Source organism: Anoplophora glabripennis, unplaced genomic scaffold (assembly GCF_000390285.2).
Source record: "Anoplophora glabripennis isolate ALB-LARVAE unplaced genomic scaffold, Agla_2.0 scaffold316, whole genome shotgun sequence".
Taxonomy (NCBI): domain Eukaryota; kingdom Metazoa; phylum Arthropoda; class Insecta; order Coleoptera; family Cerambycidae; genus Anoplophora; species Anoplophora glabripennis.
In genome coordinates, this window is record NW_019416446.1 from 421,618 (window position 1) to 438,914 (window position 17,297).

At 33.8% G+C, this 17,297-nt stretch overlaps 1 protein-coding gene across 1 annotated transcript in view; it reads right to left on the bottom strand.

Annotated features, from left to right (window-relative positions):
• LOC108908579 (T-box transcription factor TBX10) overlaps positions 1-1,068 on the bottom strand; it is a 49,962-nt gene extending 48,894 nt beyond the window's left edge. Inside the window, exon 1 of the mRNA XM_018712652.1 lies at positions 924-1,068. Within this exon, the coding sequence (XP_018568168.1) occupies positions 924-1,068 (145 nt within the window). The remainder of the gene's footprint in view (positions 1-923) is intronic.
• Between the last annotated feature and the right edge of the window lie 16,229 nt (positions 1,069-17,297).

Here is a 17,297-nt window from a genome sequence, read left to right on the forward strand (position 1 = left end):
GGAAATATCTCTCAATCTCGTTGTGATAAATGAATGAAATTTAGCTGTGTATACCAAATTTCATTCATTTATCACAACGCGATTGAGAGATATTGCAAAAAAATTATTTCCATTCCTCCCTCTTCAATGGGTCCCTGTGCCCTTAGGAAGCATTTCCGGACGCATGTTCATATGAACTTTTTTACTTAGTTTTGATCATAGAATCGGCCTGTTCAGGGTTGGCAGCTAATTATGAGACACCCTGTGTTTTAATTCGTTTTTTCGAAAACTGTCATCGAACGTCGACATTTTCGATAAAATTTCAGTTGACAAAGTGAGTCTTTTGTCATCTAGCTGCAAAATACTTTTATGTCCTAGACCGCCAAAGTCTTTTTTGTTCTAGAATAAAGAGAAATGAAAATTCTCAAGCAGAAAATGTCGTCACTTAGATTGTTTATATTTAATACAAAAACATTTACGTGTCAATGTCATGACATTTCACTACTCTGCAATAAAAGTTGTTTTGAACGCACCCAAAGACTTTATTAATTTATTAGTTTCCTGAAGAATTGCACGACACTCATCAGTATACTGCAGACAGCGCACTCCATTGAGATGCGATATTTTGGCGTTAATAAACGTTACTAGTAAGAGTGGGCCCAAAGTAGATCCCTGTGGCGCACCTAAATCTTACAGAATAAATTAGCATAGATGCTGTAGATATAAATTCAACACGTTTATGACGGTGATAGATAAACAAAATGTTTCTAATTCGTTCAACAAAGTTCCATGGTCAGCCGATTGGATTTGACAATTACTGTGGTTTTCATAACGCTCTTATCGCCGTGGTTTATTGTTTACATCGTCTTACAAGCATTTAAATTTTTTTTAATTTACAAATACGTTTAGATTTCTTTAGATACACTCGTAAATCTTCGCCTTACCTTCGATTTGCTTCATTGGCGTCACCGTGGAGTTGTACGACCAAGCGTCCGTCGCGGCATACCCGAACTGTGTCTGGTAGGGCACCGCTGAGTCCATGGACGTGCTGACGATGTCCTTCTGGCCGAAATGCTGCTGCTGGTGCATGACTGTACACTGTGAAACTGAGCAACTTTCACTGATAACAATTTGCACTGTTTTCGTTTGATTCTTGGTGCTTCCGCTGCCGCCCTTTACATCTCTAGTTCAAAAGGGATCTGGAAAAGGGAAAAACTGGTGTTAAAATCGATCGGATTTACGCTTCTTTTACACACGTGCGAAAAGCGTTTGAAGTTATAAAAAAAAAAATTTTTGAAAATTTCTTTAAAAAATTTTGTCAGTGGATTCACTCCAGAAAATTTATCTCAGTAATCCCCAAGCATTTTCGACACGATTCCCCTACTCCATTTCGTGATTATGCTGACCGAATTTTAATTAAATTTAAGAAAGTTGATATCCCTAACCGAATATTGACCTCGATCTACACCCTTTTCAGAGATTATTGCTGCGATACTTCTGAATTCATAAAACGCTTTTTCCGAATTTACAGAACACTAAAACAAATAGTTTTTTTCAAACCACCTTTTTTTAAGTACCTAGAAAAAAAAATTAATAATTTTTATTTTTTTTTAATAGTTTTAAACGCTTTCTGCAATAAGAATGTAAAAAAAATCTGGAAAAAAATGTTTTTTTTCATTTTTTTACAGATTATGAGCATTTAAAAGCAAAAAAAACGTGATCCTTTAATTTTTTAAAAAATTCAATCGAATGAAACAAAAAAACAACTTGATGGATCGAATTGAAACTGTAGGGCTTTTAGGGGTACAATGACCTGTAAAAGGCACACTTAACATGAGTCATTTTCCCAATATTCTCAATGTAGCACGTGATTTTCTAGAAGACCCCTAAAAGTCCTATTTTTTACGATTTTTCAGTCACGTTAAATATAAAAAAATTGTTTTTTCTAAAAAACCGTACCAGGACCTTGTAGAGAATACATTCAAGTTTCTGAAACCCACCGTCGATTTTCTGTGCAACCATTAGTTTCTGAGATATCGATGAACAAATGGAAAATGATCCATTTTCATTTAAAGTCCGATAGCTCAGCGAGAAATGGTCATATCGAGACCAAAAAAAAAAAGAAATTGAAGCTAAATGAACAACCTATCTATTCCATAAGGTGGTTAAGTTGGAAAACATTTTTTCAAGTCCGTACACCAAAAATAATATCGAAAAAAATTTCGAAAATTTTTTTTCATGATATTCATTAAGATTGCGGGATACGTGTTACTTGATTTTTGTTGCAAGATCCAAAAATTAGAAACTTCAAGCTTCAAATTGCTTTTTTTTACTTCAATACGACCATTTTTATCAAAGATACAGCCATTTGAAAAATCGCCGAAAATTTAGATTTTTTTTTGATCTCTTAATTTTTTCCACGTGTATCAGTCAATTCTCATTCAAAAATACTGTACAACCTCTTTTTTTTAAGGAAATTTTATTTACTTTTTTTAAGAAGCAATGCCTATACCTATTTTAACTCAAAAAAAAAACGAGGCAAAAAAGTAAAAAAAATAAAAAATTGAATATTTTGCTTTTTTTCAAATTGTTTATTAACGATTTTTTGCATAAAATTTTCTTTTCAAATTTTTTAAATAAGCCATTTCGATGGGAAATTCAATTCTCTAAATAATTTTTTCTATAAACTATAGCGAAATTTTGCTTCGTTTTCGAGCTACAATTAAAAAACTGAAAGGGGTGCATTTTCACTCCTATCTTCAATTTCCACCCTCTAATTTAATACCATTCCGCGGTTTTTTCATCTAAAATTACCCTTTGGACGATTCATGCAATAAAATTGCTTTTACGTCATAGTTCCTTTTAACCCTGTTTTTTTAGAGCTTGAGGTAATAATTTCAATTCTAGGTTGTTCTTCTATGGTCCGATGAAGCGACTTTTTCCAAAAATGGGATTAATAATTTTTATACCGATTGTACAGGGTGTTTTGTGTTAATGTGTAATGGGAGGTTCTCGGAGACGATATAGTGCAAAAGTTAATAATCACAAACATACAAAGGATCAAAGATGAACAAAAAAACTTACTTTAATATTGAACCAAATTTGACCAAATTCAATTCGGTCTATGGGAGTTTTTTTAATTTTTGGTGTCTTGTTACTTGCATTGCAAAGTTAAATCTCTCTTTTCTCTAAGTCGATGCTTCTAGCGATGTCAACTAATATCATTTATTCGTAGAAAAGTGTTAGGAACCAATGTTTGATATGAGAAATCACATACCAAAAAAGTTGAGACTTTTTACATGTGTCGAATGTAGGGCTACGTATAAAATATGTCAAAATTTTAATCAAATTTAAATTCCGTATCACTATAAACCACCGTAGACCAAATTTGATACAAATATCTACTAATAATAAGTCGAAAAATAATGAAGGAACATTTTTTTTTAATTTTTGACTTGCTGTATGTTTGTTATTTTGCACAAAGATAAGTTGAGTCAGTTGGCCTATTTTGTCCTTTTAATATTTACTGATTTTATTCACAAGGAGGCTTCTTGATGAAACAGTCCTAAGTAAACTGTAGAAATAAAAAGGTCTCTTTGTAGTAGCTGTTTTTTTTACGTGATTAGTTTTTGTGGAGAATGATAGTAGGACAGCGAGAATACAGGATATTTCTTCGATGTTTGCATTATTTATCAGTTTTTGTTTTTGTATTAATTATATTATATTTAGATTATTTTTAGTTTTTGTGTTAAAATATATACAATATACTCTGGCAGTTTTCAAAATTATTGAGAAATTTCAAAATAAAATACAAACATTGAACGCCCTGTATCTTTGAAACCGGCAACATTTGCATAAGGCATATTTGACTCATCCGACTTATTTTGATCACCAATATGTCCACCTCCAGATTTCCCAACCTTTCGCAGAAACCTTGTGGGTATTTGGACAAAATCAAGGTCAGTTTTGACTCATATTTATGAGTTTTCCCAAAAAAATTTCACTTTAGTTAGAAGTCTTGTCTTTGGGGTTAGATATCTTTTTCATACCTGGATTTCTGGTATCGAAGAACATTTCTTCCTTCATTAACTTCATCCGACAAGTTCCATCGCGCAGTTGTTGCATTTGAAGCAGCCCCAGGTCCCCTAGACTCTCCCATAATTAAAAATCGGTTTATTTTCGACGAAATCGAAGAAAAACAAATTTCGTAAAAGCGGGAATCGTTGCTCCCAGTAAATAAAGGTGTTTGTTTTGAGATGTCTGCGTTTTATGGGAAATAACTGTTTGTTTCTGGCGATAAATACCCAATCGGACGCATTACAAATAAATATTGATCCGGGCCTTGTAAACACTCTACCTATTGTTTGGATGTGCGGCCTTAATTTCCCTTTTTAATATGTCATAATTAATATAGTGGATGTGTTCCGAGATGTAGCCCGTACGGGATGGTTTTTACGATTCCGGCACGTCGTAAAAATGTCAGCGTGTTTTCCGGAGAAGCGCTCGCGATGTAATTCGATAGAAATATTAACGATTATTCGTTTCGCAAACTGTGTTTTCGCTGTTTTATTGAAAATTTTTGCATTAAGCATTAAATTTGTGTAATATTGTTAAAGCCTTTAAGGCTGTTGTTGTTGTCGAGACTTTTGTGATTACTAAATGTTTTCTCATTCAGAAAAAGTTGATATATTACTAACTAAGATGCATTTTCTGTTCGGAAAAATCAAATAATTGACCGAAGGGTAAGAAACAATGTTAATATAGCTAGATTGTTACAGTATTTCCAACGAAATCTACAAAATTGTATACGGCAGGCTAGCTGGGAATTGAATTTGGATAAATCAGCCGTTCGACGAATTTTAAAGACAAATGGGTATCATGACTACAAAATTCACAATTTGGAGTAGTTGCCTGAGCGTCACATTGAAAACAGACTTAATATTATAGTTCAAATTGTGGTAAATAAAAACTGTCAACCAGAACTTTTTTCGGTACGTTCTTTGGACGGACGAAAGTCGGTTTGTCAGTAATGGTTTGCCAAACAGTCGCAACGAACATTACTGGTCCATTGAAAATCCCCACATTATAAATCCAATCCAAAACCAAGGCCATTTTTAAGTAAATATATGGTGCTTCATCATCGGTGGGCATTTAATTATTGGGCTTTATTTTTATGAACATACATTGAACAGCCTGAGTTACATAAATTTCCTACAAAAAGCTATGGTTTAAGCACGATGCACAGTGGGAAATATTAGACAAATTTCTCGCAACTCGCCAATTTTCATCGTCTCGTCGTGATTTTTTTAATAATCTCGTGGTAATCTGAATTTTCATATTCCGGTGAGGTTTTTTCGAAAACCCCTGTCTTTTTTTTAATGCTTAGGGAGCGCCCTAACCTCAATGTCGAGGAAAAAAATTTTAAATACTCGATGTTCAGTTGTAGACAAAAAATGTTTAAAAAGTATCTGCAATTAATAAAATTGATTATTATGACCCTTGATGATATATTTTAAGGTTAGATTTTTGAAGAAAAAACATCAGATATATCATCAAGGGTCATAATAATCAATTTTATTTATAGTAGATACTTTTTAAACATTTTTTTCTACAACTGAACATTGAGTATTTAAAAAATTTTTCTTCGACATTGAGGTTCGAAGCCAAATACTGAAAAATTGCTAATCAGGCTCATCCCTCATGTTAAAAGCATTTTTTTTAGTGTCGTTTGTTATAATTTTGCTATATTTGCATTTTTTGGCGTTTTAATTAATTATTGTATAAAACTTCATATGCGCTTTTTTAGTTTTTTCACTCAACAGGGTGTTTTAGTTCGAGTGAATCAAACTTTAGCCACAAATAGAACTCAATAAATAATTCAAAATTGCCTTATAAAGCAAGGGTCTAAGTTTCACCGATTTCATTGTACAGGGCCGTATTGCTCGCTTTTTAAAATCATATTATTTATGAAATCTTTGCTATACTTATAACAAATTGATTCAAATTTGGTATGGTATTAACATTTACACATGTGCATAATTTATTGTAAAATTTACAAATTTTTGTAGCTCAGTAGCGTAGGAATGTGTAGTAAAGCGGGATTTTTTTACCTCAACTTCTACGCCAATGACCTAATAATCATTTGGGATTCATTTTTAGATTCCGTGGACAATTCTACATAAAAAAGATAAGTATACTTGTTGAAAATCGGTATAGTGTATCGTTTTACCGAAAATCTCAGTTGAATGGAACACCCCTCATTTTAGTAATATTGTTATAGCTGTTTTGCATTGACAATTTATTGAACAATTAATTCATGAAGTCGCTTCATCAAGAAATTGGACAAATGTAATGCACCAAATCTGCTGTCAAATAACTTCATGAATTTATTCATCAAGTTCTTGACGAATTAGAGCATGTTCTAATTTTCGTCAATTTCTTTGTGAAGTTCGGAAGTACCAACCCAACAGATTTCCAGCCTCAGATAAGTAATGAGGTTATGTTATTGGAATATGTAAATAATTGTGTGGCGTCGTACTAATTTTGCATTGTTTTTACTGATTTGTTACTTACAAAAACTAATATTTATATAATATGTGTCAGAACGGTACCGCTGTTGTATCACTACAATTATGAGTGGAAAGGTGACATTTTTGAAATTTATTTGCTTCTTTGATTTGTTGGTAGAACTGATTCATGCGTAAAAAAACTTGACAAAGTCTGTAGCAGTGTAAAACCACACTGTTTACCAATAAATTTGTGAATTAATTCATGAAGGACTTCGTCAATTTATTGATGAATAAATTGTCAATGTAAAACAGTTATTAGAGATTTTTTAAACCACCAGTATCCAAATAAATTGATTGGCAGAGAAAATAATTGCGCACAAGTCTGTCCTCCATGATCATCAAACCTCAACAAATGTGACTTCTTTCTTTGGGGAACGTTAAAAGAATTTGTGTATTCCTCGCCAGTTGCGTCTCGAGCAGAATTTTGGAATCGCATAAATGCACATTCATTGGAAACAGTCAGCAGTTATTGGATAGAGTCGACTTCAATTTTCGACGAAGGATAAATTTATGCCTTAGAGAAAACGGTGACTTTTTAACAATTTCTATAACTTATCAGTGCAAATTGTATGTTATTTTTGTTGTTTAAGTTGTTTTTTTCCTAATAAAGTATTCTTATTCCAACTTTTCTCCTGATCGTCAAGTTTGACGGTTAAAGTCATAGCCAACTTTTGAATTTTCGATGATTTTAAATAATACAATAGGTATTGTTAGTTATGCGTGTTTTTGTTGAAAACGACACAGTTTTTTGAAAACTAACAATAGTTAGAAAAGTTTTAGAATTAAATTCCTCATAAAATAAAGTAATAACTTTTTAAGTCCGCCAACGGGTTGAAAAATTCTGTCACATTTAATGGTGCATTATTATTCGAAACACACTGTATAGTGCAGTATTCCGCAAATTCAAACACTTCATATACATTTTTTTTGGAAAAAACGACATACAGTTTTAAACATTTTTAATACAATTTATTCCGTGATCTAAGTTTACTTTTCATGAGAAGTCCATCACACCAGAATTACCTGTTGAGATTATTATTAAAACTAATAATGTGGCCTGACCGAAACGTTTTTAGAAGCGGCCGCGCAAAGTTCGAAAACCCCCTAAATCATCGTAATTGTGAAGTAGATCTAGTTACCCGTCGAGGAGGAGGCAATGAAAGTTTGATTACGTTCGCAAGGAGTCGCGAACAGTTGAATATCATCACTTTTAATTCGCTCTCATCAACAGATATGAAAAACTCAGTCGGCTCTGCACCCAGCGGCTGGCCACCGAACTGCCTGTCGTCGCTTTTGCATTAACTCCGTTGTTTATCGGATGCGGTACAGTCGCCTGAGTTTTTTTTGCACTTTGTTGATTTGAAGTGCCTTTTTAACCGATAATTTCGTGTGGTGAGCTGGCACTTTTAATCCGAAACAAACGAACGTTAACAAATGCAGACGGTACCTAAAGTATATTGTAAATAACAAAGTAACGTGCGTTTTTTCATGCGAACATGTCAAAAAACTGGCAGGTTGTTTATTAATTAAAGTGCAGCTTTTAATTCATACAGTAACGTTTGTTTGTACGTTATCCAAGCAATTAAAGTCGTTTTATAGGTCTATATTGGACAAATACTCTTTTGTTTCTGACAGGGGGATTAAAATATGTCCTTCATTGATTTAAAGTGCAATTTGTCAGGGATTGAACCAGCACTTTAAATCAACGAAGTGCAATTTCGTGTATTATTTACCAAAGACTAAAGTGGCGCCTTTTAATCTAATCTAAACTTCATTCCCGGGAAATATACGCAATTTTTTACACTCCATTGTTATCTTACGTGGAGATTCGATTCGCTAAAGAAACAATTGATGAAATGGAACGCGCTAGTTGCCATTGCCGTCACTGGTATGCTATTATATCGAGGAGTTATTAGAATTCTTATTGAAATAGATATTGCTGTGCGAATAATAAAGCTACTTACTGGTGTTCTTACTTAGAAGCCATTTTATACATACAAAAAGGTGACACTCTATGTAAATGTTAGTAAATTTAGTCGCTGGAGAACTAAAATGGTACTTGCTTTTGCTCAGTTTTTGCTTTGTGATAATTATGTTCGTTAATTCGTGATATGAAGGTTTGTTCTTCCTTTTCTGATTATTCAAAAAAGTTTTCCGTCGCTTACAGATTTTAATGGGAACAGAAAGGGAAAAAGCCAAAAACACGACTTCCTCAAAGGGTCTACTCTTTTTCCCGGTTTTTCTTTACGCAAATCCTTGCAGGAAGTTTCACCTTTTTCGAAATTTGACAAACTTCTCGCCACTTTTGAATATTTTATTGTAAAAAACAAACAATTTTTCTGGCGGCGTCTTCTACATTTACGGTGTTGGTTAGTCTTTGGTCGTTTATCGGGTGGACGTACAATTTTTTTTTTCTTGGGGTTAACGGGGATAAAAAAGCACCCTTACCTTGACAGAGCCGATCCTCCCGCTAGTGTCCTCTTCCGCGAAATCACGAAACCTCGACCACCACGTCGTCGACGAATGGGGGCCTTACATCAACAAACCAGTTGAAAAATTATTTACGAGTCGCGCGCGAATAATATTTTAATAAATAGTTCAAAAATTAAACTAACAACCTCGCTGACAAAGTCCTTTCAACGGCCCACCCTATTTTTATATCATTAACGCGGGCCTGAAAGCGGGACCGCTACTTTTCACGGCCAACTAGTACCTAATGAAGAACGTTGATGGACTGAAACTCGGAATTTTCACACATGTTGTCAGCGTAGGCCATGACAATTTTGGAAGCTCGCTATCCCCGCCACTGTCGCCGGCTTAAGACGCTTGGGGGGCGGGGCGTAAGCCGTTTCAGCGCGGCGGGTACACTCCGCGGAAGAAGTCGTCTTTCAGGAGGGCTTAGGTCCGGTCCATCGATCCGATCGGCTTCCGCGGCGACTGAAGAGTGGGCTGAAATTGCGGTTTTTGCACCGAAACGTTGCCTCTAGATCTCTAGAAAATGTATGTGATTTGTGATTAATTTTTTCACAGGGAATTAATTTATTTAGAAAAAAAAAACACCAAACAAACTTCTGTCACAGTCTAGATAGACCTGTCTCGACATCTTAATAGACAACATGGTAAAACACACGAGTAAAACAGTGGGTTATGTTAATTTTGCTGAAAATTAACAATCATTTTGCTTTTGAATTTTTTGAAATCTATACACAGTTTCATTCTCTACATTGCTCTGGAAAAAGAGCCAGAATGTAGAAGTTTCCTATTTGTATGATTTACTATAGTCTGTTTAGAAATGAAAGATAGTAATAAAAGCTTATTATGTATGCAAATCGTAAATAAATGTAGTACTGGTGCTTATATTCAATATTTTTATATTATGTATTATCGGTATAGATGAGGTGTACTTTTAAAAAAACTTTGTTTGATCGAACTGTACTAAATTGTAGCAGGTAGCTAAAATTTAATCCCCGACAATCCGTCTTTGTCTATGCCGCTTCAATTTCTCGGTCCATTTCTCTTATAAGTAAACAATATAAAAACAGCATTTCAAAACATGAGGCTACTTTAAGCATCATAACCGGGTTAAGAGGGTTTTTAGTAATTCAAATAAAATTATTCAATATTATTATCAAAATATTTATTTAAATTTAATGAATAGACTTTTATTCCACACAAAAATATATGTATTTTGAAAATTCAAATTATGGTGAGTAAATGTAGTGTTGTATAAATGTACAATAAAGAAAATAAAAAAGTAGGTATATTAAAATTCATCCTCTGAATATTCTGATGAATTATCTTCGTCTCCTAGATTGATAACGATAGGTTCCACAGTAACGTCAATTAAATTATCGAGTTCCCACATTTTCTCCTCTTCTTTTTGTACATGATGTATACATCTTTGCCAGTTATCTGCAGTTACTCGTTCCAAGGAATTTTTTAACAAAATTTTCACGTCACTTAATTTAAACGTCGTATTATTTCGCGCTACATCTCCTTTTACCTGCGCCCAGACTAATTCGATTGGGTTAAGTTCACAGTGATAAGGTGGTAACCGTAGTACCGTTATTTGGCGATTTGTTGCCATTTCATCGATAACATATTTTTTCTGATCTTTATTAAGATTGACAAGTGTCAAAAGTTCCTTTTTCACCATATTTGTTTCAAAAGAAATGTTTTTTCCGGATAACCATTGAATTATATCGGCTTTCCTCCAAGCAGTCGTAGGCGTCCGCTCGGTCTGCCGTGAATGGTAACTGGCATTATCCATGACAATTACAGACCCCGGAGGAATAAGATCCAACATCTGTGTAAAATACTCTTCGAAAACATCTGCGTTCATGTCTTCGTGATAGTCACCTGTATTTTTAGATTCAAATAAAAGTAAACCGCCATCTACAAAACCACTGGCACTACCTATATGTGTCACTATTAATCTTCGCCCTTTACCTGAAGGTGCCTTGAACCCTGTTGAAAGTCCATCCAAAAATGCTTGTCGAAAACTTTTTACATTTTTATCTTGCCATACTTTTGTTACAGTATATCCCTCGTTGACCCAAGTTTCGTCTAGATAATAAATATTCCTCCCTTCGTCACGGAATTTTCTAATTGATCTTAAGTAGGATCTTCGCCAACAAATAATTTCATCTTTATCGATAAGAACTGACTTCCTGTTCTGCTTTTCCCAGCAAAAATTCAACTCTCGTAAGACGGCCCATAATTTGCTTCTACTGATTTTTGGCAAATCGTTGTCCTCTGAAAGTTCACTTAAAATTTTGTTTAGCGTTGGTATTTCTTTTTTAAAATAAAATGAGTGTACTTTTCTGCGAATGACATTTTTGAAGAAATCATCTATAACGACTTTTGACCTCCCTGTAGATGATTTTGGGGGATTTACAGTATCTTGTTCATTTTTTGTTTCCTTTAAAAGTCTGTAGATAGTCGATTTTCCAATCCCTGTCATTTTTGTTAGCATTAGTGTTACCCGATAATTACCTGAAACGAAATATTACCACGCCCATGGCCGGTTCTTATCTCGGGGTTTTATTACTCTCTTTCATTTCCAAACAGACTATAGTTAACGTATTAATTAATAGTGCATATTTACCTTATTTTCCAAGTTTGATTAGACTTTCATTGTTGTTTTGATTGGTATTTTAGTCAAGTAGTACTTATGAACCTTTTTGTTTTTTTGCTAGGACTGAATAGTACCTACCCATTGTTTATTTTGTTGTTATTGCTTTCCCACAATCTACGTAGAGACTAGATATATTTTTAAAGTATTCAACACTGTCAAAATTATAAAAACTATATCTAGTGTGTAGATATAACTGGTGCCTATTTTATTTTGTAGTTTATTATTCTAAGCTTGTACATGTACCCCGAACCATAGCGCTATCGGAGAGGGTTATAGTTATACTTGTATTTATTTCCTCATTGTACCTTGCTTAGGCATTATTTTGTCTAATCCATATAAGGTTAATAAAAGATATAATTTAATTTTTTTTAGAGAGTTGCCTACTTTATCGAGCTGCACAAAATGAAAATATATTTGCATATACAGGGTGTTCAGTTTTTCCTGGGCAGGTAGCAACTTAATTTTTTTAAATGGAAACCTAAGTATATTTTTTATGGCATTATCGAATTCTACGTGAGAAATTAACGGGACTTTTGTGTTATGATCCCTATTAAAATATTGATAGTTTTCGAGATAATCGACTTTTCCATTTCTTTTTCTTATGTTTCATCACTTCTAGTAATTGACACAATTATGATTGTATGACATCTAAAAATTATTTTTTTTTTCAGGAACTGTAGAGTGAAGTGAAGTGAAGTGTAGAGTGGCTCTTTCAAAAAACGTATCAAAAGTTAACCTGCGATATACAGGGGGCAAAAAAAATCGTGCCTGATAATTTAAAATTTGAAAAATCTCGACTTTTTCAAATAGAACACCCTATATTTCATGATTTCATTAGAGGCCTTTCTGTAGACCCTACAATTTTTTAATAGCTTTCCCTATACCTAAGTTGCGTAGTTTTTGCAAAAAAAAAACATTTTTATGTAAAATACCGGATTTGCGCCCGTTCCTTTGTCGGGAAAAATATTATTTATTTATTTTTATTAAATTTATTAGTTGTCTAGCTAGACTATTTAAAATAAAAATTAATAACTGAAAAATTTAGATATTTAAGTTTAATAAATAAGTCTTTATGGAAAGTTACCATTTATTTGTAAATAAAATCAAAAAACACTACAAGTGATTAAGAATTAGTAAAATATGGGAAATGTTTGCTAGCAGCACGTATTTACAAAGCAAATAATAAATTTACAGATTCCCACTGTTTTGAAAATGTGAAAGAAAGGTTTGAATGAACAGTAAATGCAAATTATGAGAAAACTACCAGGAGACATGAAAGTAGCAACGATAATATTTAGTTTAAAGTTGTGGCGTCTGCTGTTGAAAATCCAAATATTAGTGCCAGGAAATTAGTAATAACCTTGGAGTTGTCAAAAGCTTGACAAATAAAAGATTGAAGAAGTTTCATCCGTATCATATTGAAAATCAAGCACTGTTACCGTAGTTAGGAAAGTTATTAGTGAAATTGGGATTAAAAAATTTGAATGAATAGAATTTTGAAAAAAGAATACTCATAGTCGCAAGCTAACTTAAAATAAATGTTCAAACTGTCCACCGTTGGTTTCTACACGATGAAAATGAATGTGAACATTTCTTAACATTTGAGGCATTATAGTTAGAAACTCGTTTTGAATCTTTTCTTTTAAGTCTTGAATATCCGTTGGTGGTACGTATACTCGCTCCTTGATATAACCCGACAAGAAAAAGTCCAGACTATTTAAGTCAGGTGAACGCGCAGGCCAAGGAACTGGAACACCACGACCTAACCACTGGTTTGGATATACGTGATTTAGGTGTTCTCTAACCTGAAATATAAATAGGTAACAGGAAAAGTATAATAACAATAATATAATAACATACAGCCAAAGGAAATCCTGTATTTTACATAAAAATGGGTTAATTGTAAAACCACCCGTCTCGTAGCAAACGATCTTCTTGATGGGGTTCCATTGAACATAAGGCAAGATATGTGGTTCATGCACAATGGTTGCCTAGCACACTATTCTTTAATTGTACACCAGTAGTTGTACCTACCAACATTTTGCCAGAATATGAATAGGTCGTGGCCAGAATTCACCAATTGCTTGAACACCGTGTTCTGCTGATCTTAATCCTTGCTATTTTTACCTTTGGAATCACCTCAAAGGACTAGTATATTCAAATACTCAATGAAATCTTTTTTCAAGTTTTTTGTACAAAAAGAAGGTATTCGTTACTATTTTTTCACAGCACTTTGTTTATAATTTGTGAATCTCAGTTTTGCGAGTTTCTGCGTGAAATATTACTTTTTACTGGAATCGGAACAGATTTGTACGAAGTTTATAGGCGTATTTTTTTGTCTGCTCTACCTTTAACAAAACTTTTTGAAACTATAAGAAGAAATTTCGCTGCTTTTCCTTAATTTAACGAAAGTCACTCTTTTTTTCTGAACAAGAAAGAGGTCTCTTACACTGTAAAAAAAATGTCACTTAAATTCACTCAATTTTACTCAATATTGTATCAATTTCTGTCCACTCCCGATTTGTGTGTGAAAATTTTCACTCTATTAGTATGAATATAGTATGGCCCAAAAATAACGAATATTTTTTTTCGTGTCTCTTGTGAAAATATGTTAGTTTATCATGTTTTAAGAGCCCTCTGAAAAAATCAGCTCAAAAAAAGTTTTTTAGAGGTCGCTCAAGATTTTTAAAAATTTCCAAAACGTCAAAACTTGATTTTTTTTATGTTCATTTATATAGTTAAGACCCCGCCCAATGTGAATCCGCATTAATGGTTCTTTTTCTAACCTCAAAAAAAACGGGTTAAATAAAGTCAGATGTCACGAAATTTCAAACAATAACAGATTCTCGCCAAATTTGGTATACGGGGGTTTTCTGGGTCGCTGATCACGGATCCGAGGTCAATTTTGCAAAATTCAAGATGGCGGATCCAAGATGGCCGACCAAATTTTCAAAAAATAACAGAATCGCAGCAAATTTCGTATACGGGGGTTTTCGGGGTCGCTGACTACGGATACGAGGTCAATTTTGCAAAATTCAAGATGGCGGATCCAAAATGGCCGACCAAATTTTCAAATAATAACAGAATCGCAGCAAATTTAGTATACGGGGGTTTTCGGGGTCGATGATTACGTATTGGAGGTCAGAATTGCGAAACTCATTTTGTAATATTTTACTTTATAACCTGAGTACCCAATCATGTGTTAATCTACTTTTTTTCGGCTATATCTTGTTCTTTTTTCTGTAAAAGATCTATTCACGGGTTGAATTTTGTAATTCTGATCTCGGATTCGTGATCAGTGACCTCGAAAACCCCCGTATACCAAATTTGGCGCGAATGTGTTATTTTTTTAAAATTTGGTCGGCCATCTTGGATCCGCCATCTTGAATTTTGCAAAATTGACCTCGTATCCGTGATCAGCGTCCTGGAAACCCCCGAATACCAAATTTAACGCAAATTTGTTATTTTTTGAAAATTTGTGATATCTGACCTTAATTGACCCGTTTTTTGAGGTTAGAAAAAGAACCATCAATTCTGACCGCTAATTCACGTTCGGCGGGGTCTTAACTATATAAATGAACATTTCAATATAGAGAAACAAATTTTTTGTATTTTTCCTAGCACTTTTTCATAAATTTTTGCTATTTTTGACCTGTTTTTTGAGGTTAGGAAATTCCTGTGATGTGATAGCTCAATTCTGAGGCAAAAATACTACTGATAATATATGACGCATGAAAAGTACAGACTACTTTTTTTGTGTGTGGCTGTTATTTACGATGCCCCTAATAATTCAATTTACCACAAAAAGATACAGAAAATGTTCTTTACAAACGAAATAAGAATGAAGTACAAGCACGAAAAACTGAAAGTAAGTTTTTAACAATAAGTTCCTTTGATTTGAGGTGCCAATCCAAACGGACACATTCAAGAGGGGGACGACAAAAACCTATCAACTACCGAGCTATACAGGATCGAGTACTGAAAGTTCTCCCGACGAATGTACAGGGCGGAGCCATATTTCTGACCCCGCCCGACGCCGCACTTCCGAACCGGGTCCTAGTTGGCCGGTGAAGCCTCTAAATCAAACATTATGTAAACACAATAAAATCTCTCAGGTCCGTTAGCATCGCGCTTTCACTGCCGTTCGGCGCGCCGGTAAATTAGCCAACTAGATTTAAAATTAGATTTAATTGTTTTTTTATTTATTGGCAGTCTATAATTACCCGTATGTCGTCGGTGGTTGGCGCGAGGGGGGTCGTTTTAATCGGAGCGGGGTAAATGTCAAACAAAGGAGAAATTAATGTATAGTATGACATAATAAAAAGAAGAACACATTTTCGGTCACTTTGTCACTTTGAAATGTAAGTACGGAAAATCAGGATCAATAAAGAAAAAAGTTTTAGAGATGTTTAAAAAACCACTTTAGGAGCAAAATTATTGAAAAAAAATTCGAGAATTTCAACACACGTTCGAAATGTCGAAAACCTCCAAATTTGTGGAAATATCTCGAAATTACGTCTTAAATATGTTTCAATATTCTCTACAATTACTTTTTGAGAACAAAATAATGCTTACCTAAATAATACCAATAAATTTAATGAATAAAAAAAAAACAGGCCATTAAGTAAGAACAGACGTTAAATTTTGTATGATACCTTCTTGCCATAGTAAAATCTGGATAATTATTCCCCTCGCGTTTACAAATTGTCACATTTTTCTCAAAATGATTTGACCGCTCCATATATGTCACCGGAGGCTCAATATTATCTGACTGATCCATTAAAACAGCATGATGCGAAGTACTACTAGAACATGGAGTTGAAATGTCATTGTAAAGAATCCTGTTGGCTTTCTCATTTTTGTTACTTAAACTGTCAGCAACATAACTTTCTGCAATTGTGGCTGATTTCCACCCACCATATCTCCTGATTGCTAATACTTCAACTCCTGTATTAGCCAGTAACGTTGCCGATGTTCTTCGGAATGAATGGCCTGTATATGTTTCAGGATGTTCTAGTGTCAGAAACTGTGCAGTCTTATTAGGAATCATAGAAAGGGTATTCTTGCCTACTGATAGGTTGTAACATCTACCTGCTTGATAGCGCATAAAAAAGCGTGAAATTTCAGCTTTAATTTCTAATCTAATCTTGATATATTTCTTGAGAATTTCTAGGTGAGAAACAGAACCCAGACGAGAAGTAATTGTAAACGTACGTGACATACCATTTTTAGAATCTGGAATTGTAACTATAATAATGTCATCGAAATTTTTGAAATTGACCTTGTCCAAAGTAAGTTTGCATAACTCATCAGAACGGCATGCAAATAAATTGATTGTAAATGTAAATATCAAATTTTTCTTCACATTTTTAGTAATTCTTGAACTGTGAGATACGGTTTTCGAAAAAATTTTGTTCGAATGTCGATTTCCAATTATTTCGCTCGCAAAGAAAACTTTTATTCTCTATTCCAAAAATAGCATCTCCAATCAAAGTTTTTGTGTCCATTATGTAGGTTTCACTAAAAATACAGGGTTTACATAATTGTAACATAGCTTACTCAGGAAAGGGGAGTTGACAAATCTAATACATATCTCGAAATATTTCAAACAC